Genomic DNA, 18,875 nt, shown 5'->3' with positions numbered 1-18,875 from the left:
CTACAGACCAAAAAGCAACAACAGAGGACTGGTTGTATCCGCCATTATGCGACTACCATTTTTCGCGCCATTTTCTATTTATGAGTTTAGGTCACAATACGCTAAATAGTTTTCCCTATATATTCTATATAAAACTGACCTTTTTTTAAAGAGCTACCAAACATAACTAGACCCATTTCAGAGAACAAATCCTTACCTCATTTTAAAGAGTTATGATAAAACTGATATAAAATGAAGAGAAAAGTAGGGTTCATGTATCTTCTAAGAGAGATTTTTCTGGTTACATTTGCTAACTGTAAACTGACATCAAAATCACACTGCTGTGACCTGGAAGTAATACTCATACTAAATTTGAGCGTGACTTCACCAAATACAACCTGCTCTCCCATTTTTCCTACCAAAATGTCAAAAATACATCCACAATGAAATTTAAACAGAAACTAGCTTCAATTTAGACCTCTGTTGCCATGCCAAGTGAAAAATTAGTGTCCAAGTACCTGGCAGCCATTACGCGACTAGACCAGATGGCTCCCACGCTGGTTCCTTTAGTTTAGTTAGGCCTATAAGAAAAACTTTTTTCTGTAATAGTCTCAATTTCATTTGTATAGTACCAGTAACGTATCTGCAAAAAATACTAAGTTTCTGCTTGATTAAATCAGTTTTCCAGGTTTTATGGCATTTTCAGTAACGCGGGTCCCTGCGCCAATTTTCCTTCAAAATTTTTAACCAGTTCCTCTAGCCAGAGCTGGTTTTTGCCCTATTTCATAAATTTTCACCATAATTTGCAAGCAAATTACACATTAACACTTTGAAATATACCAAATGTCCCCTCTGAAAGGTATAGATGGGCAAAATTTAGAGCGTAAATGTGCATTTTTAAAAGAAAAAATACCCCCAAAACAGTAAAAATGTGATTTTTTGGGTTTTTATCAATTTTTGCAGCAAAATTTCAATGAAATGCTCATTTTTTACCAAAATCTGACCAACTAGTTCATTTATATCAATATCTGGACAAATCTCAATTTTTGCCCACATTTTCGTAAGACGTAATTAAGTCGTACAATGTATTACGTACGCACCATAAAGGATTTAATAGAAGTGATGACTGAATTTTAAGGAAAAAATCCTCTAAGCTGCAAGAATGTAGTATTTGACACAGATGAATACTGCGTTTTTAATTGTCATGAGGATAAATAATGTAAATATCTCAACTGATATCTAATAACATTTATCAGTTCAAACAAATAATACTGATTACAAAGGTATATGTTAGTTGTGATTTACTCAAGTTTGGCGACAGCTATTCGACATAGAAAAGTTTAAAAACTACAGAGAGTATTGATTTATCGTAAACTAATATTTTTAAATGGGTCAGTTTGAAAGCAAAATTGTTGCTGCAATAGACATTGGCACGTCATTTTCCGGATATGCATACGCGTTTGAAAACGACAGGGAGAATATTTTCACTTCAAGTCAAACCTTTGGACAGCATAATGATAGGGTTCCTACCGTTGTGCTTCTTGATTCAAGTGTAAAAGTGGATTCATTTGGGCACGAGGCTGAACAGAAGTATTCAGAGCTTCTTAGAAACAAGAAAGATGGTGAATTTCGCCTGTTTTCAAGATTTAAAATGGAATGTTATTCCGAAAGAAATATGACAAATAAAAAAATCAAAGATGAAAAAGGGAGGTCAATGATAGCTGTAAAATTGTTCGCGGCTGTAATCAAATATTTTAAACAGCTAATATTGAAAGCTATGCAAGACGGAAAAGAAGCACACTTAGACAGCATTGAAGAACATACGTTATGGATAGTAACAGTTCCTGCAATTTGGTCTGACGCGGCCCGGCATATTATGAAGGAAGCTGCTGTAACTGCTGGTATACGTGAAGAAAAACTTCGACTTGTGCTTAAACCAGAAGCTGCGGTCGTATTTCTACGCAATCAAAAGCACCATGTAGAGTACAACGGTAATTTAATTAGACTGGCACCTGGGTCAAAGTATATCATCGCTGATTTAGGTGGAGAAACAGTAGATATATGTGTTTATAAAAGACTGCACGGGGATTACACAAAAGAGCTCTATAGAGTTACAAAAGGTGATTTTGGTGGAATGTCAGTTGATAATGAATTCAAACACTTTTGTATCACGATATTTGGTGTTCAAATTTGGAACAAGTTTAAATTGGATCACTATGAGGACTATTTTCAACTATGGGAAGACTTCGAATGCAAAAAGAGATACTTTTCCGCTAAAACTCATCAGACTCGTTTCATAATACCCGATTCTTTGTATTTACTGTTGGCATGTGAGGAGTCCATGTCTTTGCTTTCTGCAGTTTCCAGAAGTCCTTACTCAAATTTTGTAACAGTTGAAGGACAAACGTTAGTTTGTGAAAAAGAAATAATGGAACACTTTTTCACGCCCTCACTTTCATATGGCATTATACCTTTGCTGAAGAAGGTTGCTGATGAATGTAAATATATACATACACTTATTCTCGTAGGGGGCTACTCACAGTCGCAATATGTGATGAATGTGCTAGAAGCTGCAATGTCGGAGATGCGAATTGTACATACCAAAGAGCCCTGGCTTGCTCTTGTTAAAGGTGCCGTTTTAATGGGATTTTCACCAATGTATATATTAAAAGGAATGTCCAGGTACACATATGACATAGACTTAGCAATCATAACGGTATTTCGATACCGTGATCACCCTGAGCACCTAAAGCTTATTTTCACACAGTATGCCCAAGTGACGCACAATTTTCATAGAACAATTAGTCTATGGAGGCATTCTTTAATGTTTTTGGCCATATTGAATTTATTTATCCAATTTAGCCAAAAAAATGTTTGAGAGCGTACTTTACAAATATATGTACACGCAAGGTTTCGTAAGTTTTGCAAAATATTTTCATTTGAAGATCGATTTTTATAGAAAGAATGATTTTATGTCGATCATCTTTGATTCAGGCTGCCATTTTGACATTTACTGATTGGATATAAAGTTTTAATATTTGTACCTTAATTGTACTATAATGCTTACTTTCTGTATTCTTTCTCGCCATATACATAATGCTAGAAGAATTCTTTATAAAAATGCTAATTACGGCAGATATCTTGATTTTGGCAGCCATTTTGAATATATAACCTACTTTTTAGACTTAAATGAAGCATAATACATGCATTTATAATCATGACAAGTTCCATATTTTCACAGGTAGTGCACAATTATTTCACAAATTTCTTGCACTGCTGTTTTAGCGTGAAATGACCGAAAATTTTAACAATAACTGAACTAAATATACATCTTCCATATATATTTTTAGAAGCCAGGCTGATCCATCTACATTAAGCAGTGATCGTGTAAAGAAAGTAGCTGGCGAAGGAAATGCGTCAGAAGAGCTGACACATCGATCTCATCAAACGTACGTACACAAACAATTTAGAGATGTTTTGTTGAATGTTTGCATGGAAGATATCATCATTGCCAAAATAAAATTTTATTTTATTATAAATTGTTATGAGATAACTCAGTTACGTAAGTTTGAGTTCTTGCTCCACTTAGAAGCTGTCGGGTTGTCGAGTGCGCTGGTTAATTGGCAAAAGTTTGTCAGCTGTTAATTTTGTTTATTTTCATTATGTTCATAAATGCTGTCTTCGAACGTTAGAATCAGCCGTGGTTCTTAACACTAAACATGTACAAATAAAGAATAGCTGTCAACTCTCCTTCTACTAAAATGAAAATGTTCCTTTCGTTTATTTTAGCTCACCAGAGCACGAAGTGCTCAAGATGAGCTATTGTGACCAGCCATTCTCCGGCGTCACCCGGTCACCCAGTCAAACCAAAGGAAAAGCTTGTAAACACTTTAGAGGCAACAGTTGTGACTCAGTCTTTATGAAACTTGGTCAGAATGTTTGTCTTTATGATTTCTAGGTGAAATTTGAAACTGGGTTATGTAGGGTAAAAAAGTAGGCCACTAGGTCAGATCAAAGGAATATCTTGCCAACACTCTAGAAACCACAGTTTAAGTTTGAAACTCATGAGAATTAGTCAGAATGCTCGTCTTGGTAATCTATAGGAAAAATTTAAATCTGGGTCATGTGGGGTCAAAAACTAGGTCACCCGGTCAAATCAAAGGAAAAGCTTGCGAACACGGTAGAGGCCACAGTTGTAACCAAATCCGTATATAACTTAGCCAAAATGTTTATCTTGTTGATTTCTAGATCAAGATTGAAACTGGGTCACGTGGAGCCAAAAACTAGGTCAGTGGGCCAGATCAAAGGAAAAGCTTGTGAACACTTAATTGGTCACAGTTGTGACTCAATCTTTCTGAAACTTAGTCAGAATATTTGTCTTGATGATTTCTAGGCCAAGTTAGAATCTGGGTTATGTTGGGTCAAAAACTAGGTCAGTAGGCCAGATCAAAGGAAAAACTTGTAAACACTCTAGAGGTCATAGTTGTGAGCCAATGTTTATGAAACTTTGTCAGAATATTTGCCTTGATGATCTTTCATGTGGAGTTATGGTCAGTAGGCCAGATCAAAGGAAAACTTGTGAACACTCTATAGGTCACAGTTGTAACTCAGTCTTATGAAACCTGATCAGAATGTTTATCTTGATGATCTATAGGTCAAGGTTGAATCTGGGTATTGTGGGGTCAAAAACTAGGTCATATGGTCAAGTCAAAGGAAAAGTTTGTGAACACCCTAAAGGCAACAGTTAGGACTCAGTCTTTTATGAAAGTTAATCAGAATGTTTGTCTTGATGATTTCTAGGTCAAATTTGAAAATGTGTCATGTAGGGGCAAAAACTATGTCACCTGGTCAAATCAAAGGAAAAGCTTGTGAACACTCTAGAGGTAGCAGTTGTGACCCAATCTTTATGAAACTTGGCCAGAACGTCTTCATGATATCTAGGTCAAATTCGAAACTGGGTCATGTGGGGTAAAACATTAGGTCAGTAGGCCAGATCAACTCTGGTGAGCGATATAGGGCCATCATGACCCTCTTGTTTAGAATCCAGGTAGGTCCATCTACATTGAGCAGTGATTGCGTGAAGGAAGTATCTTGGGAAGCAAATGCGGCAGACGATTTGGCACATCCTTCACATCAAACGTACGTACACAAAGAGAATTTATTTTGCTTGGATTATTTTGTTGATTGTTTGCATGGGAGATGTCATCATTTCCGTAATAAAATTTCAATTTGTGATAAAGTTATAGCCCTTGTTCCACATAGAAGCTTTCGAATTATCGAGTGCGCTGCCTTATTGGCAGCTGTTTTTCAGCTGGCAGTTTTGTTTACAGTTGACATTGTATTAAGGGACCACCCAATGGACTGCTAAGAAGTGGTCTCTTAATGAATTTCAGTCAGATGAAAAGAAATATTATTTTTAACTGTTAATGTAACTGCATTTATTATGAACATACACGTATGGTTTCAAAATCTGTTTTAACATCGTGAACACTTTTCCAAGTCCACAAACCGTGACAATTATGGCCAGATTGTTTGTCAGTTTTCACTGATACAAAGGTTAATTGCATTCAGTCACGTGCAAAACGTACCCGCTAATCACACAGATGAAGAAATGTCAGGTAAAATTTTAGTCCCGGTCGCTTAATAGATACTTTTTCGAATATTTTACCTGCCGGGACTACATAAATGTGGTCGCTAGTCGTTTAATAGAAAAGTTGTTTAATGGAAAGAATTTGTATACTGAAAACGTTCGGGAGGGATTCTGACTAGTCGTTTAATACGAAATCCGCTTAATAAATGGTGGTCGCTAGTTCGATGTCGAATGTATTTTCATATTGTTTATTTTGTTTATAAACGCTGTCTTCGAACGTCTGTATCAGCCGTCGTTCTGAACACCAAACATGTACAAATAAGAAATAGCCGGCAACTTTTCCCCCTTTTTTTTCGTGTTCGGGTGGTTTTCAGCAAAGACGATTCATGGTATCTTTCAAATGACCTGGAATTTTAACAATAACTAAACTATATCTTCAGTTTTTAATTTTATTTTAGAATCCAGGCACGTCCGTTTACATTAAGCAGTGAAGGTGTAAAGGAAGTAGCTGGCAAAGCAAATGCGTCAGACGATTTGGCACATCCTCTTCATCAAACGCACGTATCTAAACAATTTAGAGACTCAGTTAACTTATTTTACTTGGAACATTAATTTTTGTTGCATGTTTGCATGAAAAATTTCATCATTGCGATAATAAAGTTTTAATTAGTTACAAAATGATATGAATTAACTCAGTTCCGTAAGTTACAGCCCTTGATACTAAGTGGACGAATTGCCGAGTGCACTGCCTTATGGGTAGCTCTTTGTCAGCTGGCAATTTTGTTTATTTACAAATGTTTATAAACGCTGTCTTCTATCTTTTCTGGAAACAGTTGCTCTTAACACAAACCATGTACAAATAATGGACAGCCGTCAACTCGCCTTGTACCCGTTTTAGCGAGATGCCTAGCAATGACATTTCTTGGTATCATTCAAATGGCCTGAAAAGTTAAGAATACCTGGAGTAAAAATGCATATTATAGTTTTGTTTTTATTTTAGAAACCAAACAGGTCCATCTACATTAAGCCGTGATGGTGTAAAGGAAATAATTGGCGAAGCAAATGCGTCAGACGATTTGGCACATCCGTCTCATCAAACGTGCGTTCATAAACAATTAAGAGAACTCAATTAACTTATTTTGCTTGGATTATTTTGTTCCCAATACAAGCTTTTGAACTATCGAGTGCGCTGTTTTATTGACAGCTGTTTGTCAGCTGGCAAATTTTGTTTATTTTCATTCTGTTTATACACGCTGTCTTCGAACGTTTGTATCAACTCTTCATCTATCTGTTTTAGTGTGATGCTCAGCATAGACAATGCATGAAACATTCAAATGACCTGAACCTTTAACAACAACTAAACTGAAAATGCATTTTCCGTTGTTTTTTGTTTTATTTTAGAAGCCAGACAGATCAATCTACATTAAGCAGTGAAGATGTAAAGGAAGTATTTGGTGAAGCAAACGCGTCAGACAATTTGGCAACGTTACTGCTTGTATGTGGTAATTGTTTGATATAAAGATTAACATTTGTTACAATTTAACACATCGACCATGTAAACATGCATGCTCTTTGTATTATTGATATAAACGAAGGAGACAGACCCCATTCTGGCATTGTTTCAGGCACAGGCAGATAAAGTTTAACAAAAATATACATCAAGTTATACACTTGGGCACAGAAGCCTATGTAATAAGATAACACCATAGATAAATAAAAATGCATATAATCTATGAAGGTTGATTTCGGACATATTTTTTCTATTACAGCTTCTTTTTGTTATGGGCCTACTATGCAAATGCATGGCCCCGGGACTGCGTTTTTAGTTCCCTGTGCTTCCGAGACATCTAGCCTTACCTATTATTTTTTGAAAGTTTTGTGTGTCATGTTGGTGCGTACGCCAACGCCACGAAACTAGACTAACAGCGTAATATAACGACATAGAACGCGACAGAGGGCAACATTTTATTTCGTTCTCTTGCCTGCGCCATCAACAAAAGTTTCGTGTTGGTGTGTTAGCGAGTTGCCGTGTACGGGAAGACAGAATGAAATGTTCCGTTCTTTTGCGATGGCGTGCGCGCCATTAACAAAGATGTTCGTTTCGACGTGATGGCCCGCGTGCCTAGACGCGCTGGCGTGGGCACCAGGGCGACACATCGAAATGTGTTACAAGGCCGCGCGCACACCAGCGCTACATAACTAAATATACTAAATCAGCTCCCATAGTAACACATCGTCATTTTGATAATAAAGAGAAGCATCCAGTATTTTCTTGCTATTTTGACAAAGCTTATTGAAACGTATATAAGTGTGGAAAAGAAATATATAGACGGTCGTGATTAATTAATCTACCAAATAAGGTATATGGTAGAATTGTTTCAGATGCATTGAATGTAAAATTATTTGAAAGGTGATTTTAATACACGGTATACATTTTCTTAGTTGCATAAAGATTTTTAGTTCATGTCATGTATGAAAGAAAAGATGAATCATGTCATTGTACGGACAATTTGGCCACAAAAGGGCTTTATATATGTATAATTTCTTTTTTAAAATCGTGTTTTTAACTTATCATTTTTCTAATACGATTGCATATATGTTTTGAAATTTCATTTTCACCAGAATTCAATGAAAATAGTGAATGCGGCAGTGAAATCAATGACTATAGAATATTGGCTGCATCGGGTAAAATAATATATAAATGCAAATTTCTCCAGTTAATCCTAGTTTTGGGACGTCCTTTTTCGTAACGTAGCAGAGGTTTTAATAGTTTTCCCTTCAGCCTGTCATTTATCTACATTACGTGCCCTAAACCGGAAAAGAAAAAACGAAACTGTTATTGAATAATTTTATTAAACGCCTATTTTTATACAATCATATTATTCAATGGCATTGTGCATAATAATAATAATAATAATAATAATAATAGTTATTATAACAATATTAATAATGACAATGATAATAATAACAGCCGTATTGTAACAAACAATCATGACCGCACCCCTCTCCTTGAGGTCATTTTAACCCTATTGCGAATACCAGTGCTTAAAGCATCTGGTACGCCCAGATCAGCTGCATATAGAGGTTCAAACTCTCCGTTTAGTGGTGCCATCATGTACTATTTAAGAAATAAATATCACACACTACTCTACCCATAGAGCCTTACCAACAAGTGGAAATAGAACTATCACCTGCTGTTTTCGCATGATAAACGGTTGTCAACGGTTGTCAACAATGCCGCGAAATCTCTGAAATACAGTGTCTTAAGATTTTTTTTAATGTGTCGAGTGATTTACTTTTGCGTTGTTCTAACGGCAGTTCATTCCAAAGTTTTGGACCAATAGTACAGAAACTTCTGTTATTGAATGTTTTTCACATAAAGACATTCAGAATTTTTAGACAATCTCAAACCTTGTCTACAAGGAATATACTCTGTAAGCAATTCTATTAAATAAAGAGGTGGTCTGCCAGTGTGACAGAGAGAAAGTATACATGAGACATTATTGCTTTCAACGGCAACCAATGTAAGTGATACAATGCTTGTTTAAAACTGTCAAATTTCCTCCTGTAAAGGACAAGTTTTGCGCACATGTTTTGAATACGTTGCATCTTATTGCATTGACATTGCAATAAGCCAGATGTGAATTATTCTATATTATTCAATATGAAAACTGTCGTAACTGATTTTTTTTTATCTATACAATGTACATAAGTATATACAGATGACAACTGTATCTATAATAATCTGAAACATAGATATACTAATGTCAAGGTTACATCATTACGTACCCAGAACGGCCTAGATTTCGCCTACAAACATCCTGATAACACAGAAAACACAATTAAAATATCACAAGTTGATAGGGGAAATATTTATGGTCCAAGATATATATGTTATTGGACTCTGGGGTATATATTTCTCAGTTAATTCGGTTTGCAAGAGCGTGTAGTCATGTTGAAGATTTCAATGAACGTAACTTATTTATTACAAATAAGCTTCTTCAACAGGGCTACCGTTATTATAAATTACGTAAATACTTTTCTATATTTTACTATCGTAATTCAGATTTGGTTTTAAAATACTATAGCAATTTAAAATCACTTCTGCGGGAAGGTATATCAAAACTCCCTTTTTGTGGGGATGTGGTTTACAAACTTCGTAAGATTTTGGGTCATGGCAATTTTCCAATTGTATTTAGTAAAGTAATTAAACGTTTTATGAAAAGAGGTTATGACCCAACTGTTTTGAGACACACCGCATGTTTGGTGTTCAACCCTTTTACAGTTGGACGCTACGCTTTCCTCTTTGATTGTGTCTGACGGATCAGGAGGAGGACTCTATGATTAGTAGTTCTTAAATCCCACCAGGACTGAGCTATTTTGATTTCCGTCTTCTGGCCTGTTCCGTCGGGCCCTGAAGGGTGTTTCCCTTGTTGCTCTGTCTTCTGCAAAGGCATTGAGTACATGCGTTTTAGGTTCTTAATGATTGCATTTTTATATTATATCTACAAGGGCATCTTTGTGTTTTACATTACATACCTTCTGTTACCTTTACGTATGTTAGGGTTTCACTTGGCGGGGATTACTTTTATTTACACTGTCTTGTGACTTTGGAACATGGTGGGGGTAAGAGTGAGGTTAGGTGCACCATAAACCGGTTTAAACTCCCCCGTGGTGGTTTTGCCACTGACCGTTCGTTCCAAGGCGGTGCCCCACTGTGTTCCTGTATTTATTTGTTTTGTCCTTTTGTGTTCATTTTTATGTGTGGTGTGCGAGAGTTGTTCTTGTGTGTCTTTGGGGAGGCTGCGCTTTTTGAACGTGGCTTTCCCTGTTGGATATTCTTCCTTGTTTTTTTCTGTACTTTTTCAGTATTGTAAAACATTATGCTAAACCAGTTGCTTGATCGAATTTCAACTGTTGATGATATGTATAATGTATTGATGTATTGCTGATATGATTTGTATGTTTGTTTTGGGTTTAACTTCATTTTTCAACAGTATTTCAGTCATGTAACGGCGGGCAGTTTATCTAACCAGTGTTCTTGGATTCTGTACCAGTACAAACCTGTTCTCCGTATGTAACAGCCAACTTCCCCACATGAATTATCAGAGGTGGAGGACGAATGATTTCAGACACAATGTCTTTTATCAAATCGTCAAGGAGAACATACGCCATGCCCGAGGATTGAACTCGCAACCCCGCGATCCGTAGGCCAACGCTCTCCCTACTGAGCTAAGTGGGCGGGCTTATTGCTGATATGAAATAATAGACGACTTGAGTAGTGTTCATATTGCTGAAGTCTCCTGGTAGTTTTATACCTCCACATTTTGTGAATAATTTTATTTCATTTATAGTAGAAAATAAGAATATAATAATATGAAAATGAACTTATAGTTCCATGGATATTTCTTGGTTTGTTTTTTACGGCACACAACACATTACAGGTTTGTGGCGACAAACAGAACTTTAAGTTTCACAACTGATTTACATCAAAATATAATTGTTAGGTATGGAATCAAAATTATATACCTTCTAGTATCCCAGAAATACAGAATGAACAAGGGGTCATCTCTTACAATCATGCAAGGGTAACACAATGATTCAAATTATTTTCATACATTGTAAAGATATATAAGGCCCACATTCACTAAGAAAATAAGTACAATTACCTGGCAGCATCTATGTAAGCATACGTGTATGTGTATAAACAGTATTGTGTGTTAGCTTAGCTGAGCACATTATAAATGTACACTATCACTAACTAAACTGGAGGACAATTATGCATGCCATTTAATTCTGAAAATGAATAACTTCTCCCTGTTATTCGTATTTTAATGTACGAATCCATTTGCGGAAAGGGTAACTTAAAAGTGGAAGAAGATCCCAAGAAGCCCTCCTTACAGTGTTTCATCACGGGAGAGTCACTGACTTTCCGTAGGCCAACTGCTGGATGGATACCTTTCTTCCTTTGAAGAATTGTACATTTTAGAAGTTTCTATGTCTGGCCGTCAGTCAGAAACTGGGACACACGCCCTAAATTTCAAGAATATCTTTAAAGTGAAATGTCAACAATATGTGCACTGTATATCTAATATCATTATGACGATTTTCTGTTATCTTAAATATATTTTGTCACACGTTGATGTCTTTGCTGGATTTTCAACAGTCTTTATCCCACAATCAATTACTTTTCCATATATGAAAACAAACCGTCTCATTAGACACCTCACCAGACCCATAAACACGCAAAATTTCAGTAAAACATCTTATACAAAACAACTGGGAAAACTGCCAGACCGAATGAATTCAGTACTGGGTATTTGTTTTCCAGCCATTTTTGCAACAGTGGTCAAAGACTGCCATAGTGAGGTATTCAGTTTTATAAACATCGTCGTAAAATTCTCAAGGAAAATGCGTGTCATCCTATGAAGTTTGTGAATGGTAAGACAACGTGTTCTTAAACTGTTTTTAGTCTCTAAGATAACCGTAACCTTGACCTTTGATCAAATGACATCAAAAGAATAGGGGACTTTTAATAACCATAGCAATCATTTGGTGAATTTTGACGACTTTATGTCGAAGTCATAACCGTTTCTCAGCTTCGAGGTAACCTTGACCTTGAACTTTGACATAATAAACCCCAAAACAATACGAGTCTTCTACTGGCATAACGCAATTCTTTTAAGAGGTTTGAAGACTGTATGCCAACGTTCATTAGTTACTGAGCGGAAAGACTTTCCAGCTATTTATGGTGGAGGAAACTCCAGGTTCCCTTCTAGGCATTATTTCAGGTATTGGCCGTCACCTGGGTAGAACCAACGACCGTAAATCAGTTGGATGGCTTCCTCACACGAAAAGATGATTATTAACCCCAAGCGAGGTATTGAATCCACAGCAATGAAGGTATCCTTAAACATTTGTATACGGAGGCAACTAGCTGCTTTCGGTGAATAAAATAATTTTCTTTCTTCTGAACTTGATCAGACTTCAAATATGATCCCCTTTAGAAACGATATTCTGACTTACAATACTACAACTTGATTGGCATCTAAATACTTGCTCTCCTCGGTTACAGTTTCTTGCGTGTTGAGATCTGGACTGAAATTACATCGCTCGCTATCAGTTTCAATTTGCATTCCATATTGTAATTCTTCTAATCTCAATTTTATATGGTCAGACCCTAAATTTTCTTGTTGCTCTTATAGTGCAAAATTACATAGTGATTACTCGGCTGTTGAAAATTTCGTAAATTGCATGATTCTAACAATATATTTGTGAGTCTTTCCAATATTTTTGTTTTTGCTTCTGAACTTCTCTATTGATCTGCTTATGTTTTGTAACAAAATCATATTTCAATGTCGGTCTATTTCGGATATCTTTACAATTCAGCCATTTCCTTTAAATTTCATACATTTTTTTGTATCATTTTGTAAGATGCACATCGGTTATCTGTATGAAATTAAAACACGGGCTTTAGAAGTAAAATAATCGGCAGCCTAACTTCAACAATCAGGTAATTGCAATACTAGTAATAGTCCTGACATTGTATACATATTCTATAAAACAAGCGACAACGATACTGCTAATCTCTCCTTTAAATCGTCTTTTATATACCCATCTTTAGCATGTTCACTAGCTCAACGGCCATTCTGTCTTTAATGCCACTATTTGCTGCGACTGTAGCACCACCAGATCTTAAGGAATTTAAACTAAAATACATGCGGTTTCAAATCATTTCGTATGAGCAACTCACGTACGTTTGCATAAAAAATTGTACATATGTGTTTCTACTTTATATCCAGTCTTAGTTTTTGACAAATTGCAAAACAAGCAATCATACTTTTCTACACATGCATTAACCAGTGCCAATCTACATACATTCGTCCGTTTTGATTTTCTCTATTATGTATACAGCAAGTACGATTACTCAAACACTTAATCAGATACCTTAATATTTAACAATTCAAAACTGCGTACGCTAGAATAATGGCACTAATAATTCTCTTATTAGCTCGACTATTCGTAGCATAGTCTAGCTATTCTACTCACCCTGACGTCGGCGTCGGCGTCACACCTTGGTTAAAGTTTTGCATGCAAGTACATACAGCTAACATTTAAAGGCATATAGCTTTGAAACTTATTTTTTTCTTTTTCTAGGTCAATAACCAACCTCACTGGGTCAAGTTCCATAACTCTGACATGTATTTTGATCAAATTATGCCCCCTTTTGGACTTAGAAAATCCTGGTTAAAGTTTTACATGCAAGTTACTATCTCCAAAACTAATGCAGATATTGAATTGAAACTTCACATGTGTCTTCGGGGTTATAAAACTAGCTGATAGCGTCAAGTCCCATAACTATGACATGTATTTTGGGTAAATTATGCCCCCTTTTAGACTTAGAAAATTCAGTTAAAGTTTTGGGTGCAAGTTACTATCTGCAGAACAAATGCAGATATTAAATTGAAACTTCACATATGCCTAATGGGTTATAAAACTAGTTGATTGCATCAAGTCCTAAACTCTGTCATGCATTTTGGACAAATTATGTCCCCTTTTGAACATAAAACTTCTGGTTAAAGTTTTGCATGCAAGTTACTATCTCCAAAACTAATGCAGATACTGGATTGAAACTCTATAGATATTTTAACATTTAGGGTAACATTGTCGAGCATTGGCTGTCTTACGGACAGCTCTTGTTTTTTATGTTTTTCTTTTGAAATAAAGACCATTCAGTTCTGATTTGGAACATAACACTTTAACACGTACAGCAGCACTCAAAGAGTAAATACGAGCATCTGTGGATTATAACTTTGAACATATCAAGATAAAACTGTGTTTGAATTAAAGAATATCCCGCAAGAGGTTATGAATAAACCCAAAATCTGGTAAATTTTGTTAGAAAAGATTGACACTTTGGAACAAAACCAACACGAACAGAAATCGATCGATAGTTCATATGAAACTTTCGTCGATATTATGAAAAATGAAATGTCAGCATATCTTAGTCCAAAGAAGGATAAGGATACAGTGTGAGTTTAAAGGAACAGCTACTACTGCTATAACATTATGTACTGACGACAAACGGTCAAAGCTGTTGAAAATTGTGCTTCTGTTATTTTTTTTATTGTCTGAAAATGGAATGACTCCTTTTTATTTCTGAAATTCACAGCACTCAGGAGGGCTAGTGTGTTCATTATAAACAACGTCGGTATAGCTTGGACATTGGTGCAATTAACAGTACATATTGCATTGTCGACGATGTTTAGGTAAAATGTTCGGAAGATGGGGGCGGGAGAAATACATTCCAATAGACGTTTTAGGGTAGAATAAAATTAATATTTCCATATGTTACACAAGATTTTATCAAAAAATTTCATTTTTTTTTCACTGTCAGAGATTCATTGACATGTGAGACAAGCGTTCTGACATGCACTTCTGCAGTTTGATCCCGTTATGGTAAAATGTTCGGAAGATGGGGACGGACGGGAGAAATACATTCCAATAGACGTTTTAGGGTAGAATAAAATTAATATTTCCATATGTTACACAAGATTTTATCAAAAAATTTCATTTTTTTTTCACTCTCAGAGATTCATTGACATGTGAGACAAACGTTCTGACATGCACTTCTGCAGTTTGATCCCGTCAAGGTAAAATGTTCGGAAGATGGGGACGGACGGGAGAAATACATTCCAATAGACGTTTTAGGGTAGAATAAAATTAATATTTCCATATGTTACACAAGATTTTATCAAGAAATTTCAGGGTTTTTTTTTCACTGTCAGAGATTCATTGACATGTGAGACAAACGTTCTGACATGCACTTCTGCAGCTTGATCCCGTTAAGGTAAAATGTTCGGAAGATGGGGACGGACGGGAGTAATACATTCCAATAGACGTTTAAGGGAAGAATAGAATTAATATTTCAATATGTTACACAAGATTGCAGGTTTTTTTTTCACTGTCAGAGATTCATTCTTTAATTACACAGACTAGTTGTGTTAATTCTTTTAAACTATGCTCTAAAAGTTTACTTTTCAGTCTAGCTTTGAAAAAAAGGATGGTGTGATAACACGAGTCATGATTTGTTTTGTATTAAATAGAAAGTTATTTGTTTCAAAAGGCTATTATTACTATGTGTTTTTTGTAAATGAGAAAATATTATGATTTGAGCTGTCTGTCTCTGTAGGATCCTCAATAGTAAAAATAGTCAAAGATATGAAAATGGTTACAAATGTGAAACAATTATATTACATATGTAAAAATATAACCTGAAATCTAGCTGTTCTAAATGTAAAAAGACACTGGTCACATACGTCATAAAAAGTGTCACAAATGTAAAAACATTGTTTTGGTCACACATTTGAAAAATATTCCTTCAAATTAAAAACCGACTTTGAAATTCGAAACAGTAGTACACACAGGTCTGCACATATACCAGGTCTTCGTCACAGATTTGAAAGGATTTGAAGCCGATTCGTACAAACGCAAAGCAAGAGGAGTGAGCGGATAATGTGGTAGATAACGCCAAACTGAATAACAATCTTTTTCGGCAATTTCGGTAAATATTTGCATTATAGCATGCAAGGGGAAAACAGATATTGAAGAAATTGAAGAAGCTCAGCAACATAAAAAGGTAAGAAAAACTTCACGTTTATTTTATTCATGTCATACTAGTGTTTCTTGTACATGTTAATATGTAAAGGTTATGTAAATGTTCATGGGTCAGAAATGGCTTATTTCGGAAATATAAGTTCTATATTCAACCATGATTGTTGTTATGAATTTGCATAAGTATGTCTTGTTCTTTCATAGCTCCCCTCTTACACTAGCGAGAACCTGTTCTACACCCAATACATATTATAACAGACCCAATGTCCCGAAGTTTATGGAACTATTCTTATTGGAATCGGCATGTGTGCTGATAAATATTACCTTTACGATGCGACTAATAATGAGACACTTTAGAAGATAAAATGATTTTAGAGTACTTAGATTTACATTTAAACCGACCTTTCCATTAAGTGTCTCCTGTTTTCATCCTGCACGCAGACGTGACACATTAATCCAATGTCCACTTATTACACGCTGAACCCCTGAAGGCCCTTATTTCCACGAAATTAGCCAATTAAAACTTGCCATTCAGTTTAAAAGTACAACAATATTATTAACCATGTGCGACCACCCCCACGAAAACCAGAAAGTCCTGTTTTTCGTGCTATATCGAAAGTTATAAAATTATTTTCCCACGCTATAGAGACTGTGTTAAAGACCCATCGGTTATTTTAATTCCGCTATTTATTAAAGTCCCAAAATGGTTTCAAAGAATTAGAATTACAACAGACTCTATTTCCTATAAGTTTAACTGTACATCATTATAAATAGTTACAATATAAACATAGCCATTACGGCTCGGAATGTTTCGTTACTAGTAATGAATAAATAGCTAGCGTCTACGATGAAAAAAAATAATAATAAAAGGAAATAAAATTAATTAAATATACTTGACAATGCTATCTTACAATCATAATTTGACCAACTTCCGTGCTTTACTTATTTTCATTTTATGCAGTTGAGTAAAATGAGCACCTCTGTCACCATATGACATCTTTGTCTCTCCGAAATATTTTTGAACAGTATATATTTGTTGTACTACATTCCCACAGTCTAAAGAATTTATTTAATCGTGTTGTTTTTATGAATGTGATATTTTATTAAAGGTAAAAGTCTCTTGTAATTCTAATCATAGAATGGCCATGTACTCTTTATGTTTATGTTCATTTAATGGTATCTATTATTTGTATATTGATGAGAATATAATAAAGAATAAAATCTACATGTATTATGTAATGTTCAGCTTATTGTACAGCCTGGCACATACTAGTATATAGTCATTCAAATTACGCATGCTCTTCTCATAAGTGAGAAAAAATCATTTACAATAACTTAAATTATTTCTTTTCTCAAGACGTAACTATGATATCGATACTCTAGCATGAATTTTTATGCAGTTTAAATCAGTCCATGTCACTAGACTTGATCACTGAAGGTTGAAGACTGTAATTTATTATAGTGTTTTCATAAACCATTTAATTTAATGTACAAAATCTAAATTAACAATGGATTTCTATCAGAGTAGGAATTCAGTCAATAAATTAAATCATGTTATCAACGTATATCAATTATTTATATAATAACTGAATATATGATGAAACATGCGAAACATGAATACACGTTTTAGAATTCATGATTAGATAAGCAACTTCCGCATTAATGTGTAGCAATAAATTCGGATAATACGGAACGAAACCAGTCTCTTCTGTATGACTGTCATGTAAGTCTTATATATTTTCAGTTGTAATTAACACATAACAATACTGATGAAAGATAAACTTTAATTTTACACCCAAGTTGAGATACATCCCAGAGTTTTGTCATAATTTATGTGTCTTTAGATTTAAATTATTGGTTGTCACTGAAATCGTTTTAATAATTTTCGTTGTAATTAACGTCACACCGACACATTTACAGATCATATGGCAGCTTTTAAGCTTTAAATGGTGTGTGTGTATAGGGGGAGGGGGGAAGACCCAGATGCCACTCCTTGCATTGTTTATTCATGGGCGGGCTTCTGTGTAGAACCATCCCATCAACCTTCCGTAAACCTGCTGGACACAAGGCTTTCTTATATGAAAGAATTCTACACATTAGTATGGTTTTCGAGCCCGCAGCGTAAAGGGCAAGTGATTTGAAGTCAGCGACCACTTGGCCACTTTTCTCAGTAAATCTTTTTTATTTGTGACAAAGATGTGTGCAAAGTAACATTTGAGATTTATCTAAAAGTGTACAAATGACTTCCTTTTTCAACATCTCCGCCAAGTGTGAAATCTGTGACTGCTAGGTCTATAACGACCTGACTTAGAACTGGGCTCAAGTCACCGGGTTTAGTAAAGAAAACGCTTGAATCAGAGCACCAATATACCACAATACTTAATATTATAATCATATTTGAGCGTTTGTTGGCCAAAAGCTGAAGGCTTCTGGGCAATTATGACTTCTCTAGGAATCTCATCAATATAATAACAACGTGATCACGTGACAGAACCAATTCTCGAACCAGATACTATACCACATGGTAAATTAAAATGCCAGTAATATAATACAAATAGAACACTTTGTTTTTGACAGTGGACGGTATCTCATGAAAGCCATTTCTCTACCATGTTAAATCAGGGCTATGGGATTGTTAGCAAAGCCATCAGTACTAAGGGATCAAGATATGATAGAATAACTAATTTAGCCA

General features: G+C 35.3%; 1 protein-coding gene across 1 annotated transcript; it reads left to right on the top strand.

Annotated features, from left to right (window-relative positions):
- Window positions 1–1,297: 1,297 nt before the first annotated feature.
- LOC128556842 (heat shock 70 kDa protein 12A-like) lies at window positions 1,298–7,306 on the top strand. Its single transcript, XM_053542539.1, has 5 exons — window positions 1,298–2,661; window positions 3,330–3,428; window positions 5,020–5,118; window positions 6,028–6,668; window positions 6,971–7,306. Exons 1-4 carry the CDS (start codon window positions 1,367–1,369, stop codon window positions 6,179–6,181), a joined length of 1,647 nt encoding a protein of 548 aa, XP_053398514.1. The 5' UTR covers window positions 1,298–1,366; the 3' UTR covers window positions 6,182–6,668; window positions 6,971–7,306.
- The last annotated feature ends 11,569 nt before the right edge of the window (window positions 7,307–18,875 follow it).

Source organism: Mercenaria mercenaria, chromosome 5 (assembly GCF_021730395.1).
Source record: "Mercenaria mercenaria strain notata chromosome 5, MADL_Memer_1, whole genome shotgun sequence".
In the NCBI taxonomy this organism is placed as follows: domain Eukaryota; kingdom Metazoa; phylum Mollusca; class Bivalvia; order Venerida; family Veneridae; genus Mercenaria; species Mercenaria mercenaria.
This window is presented reverse-complemented; position numbering and strand designations above follow the sequence as displayed.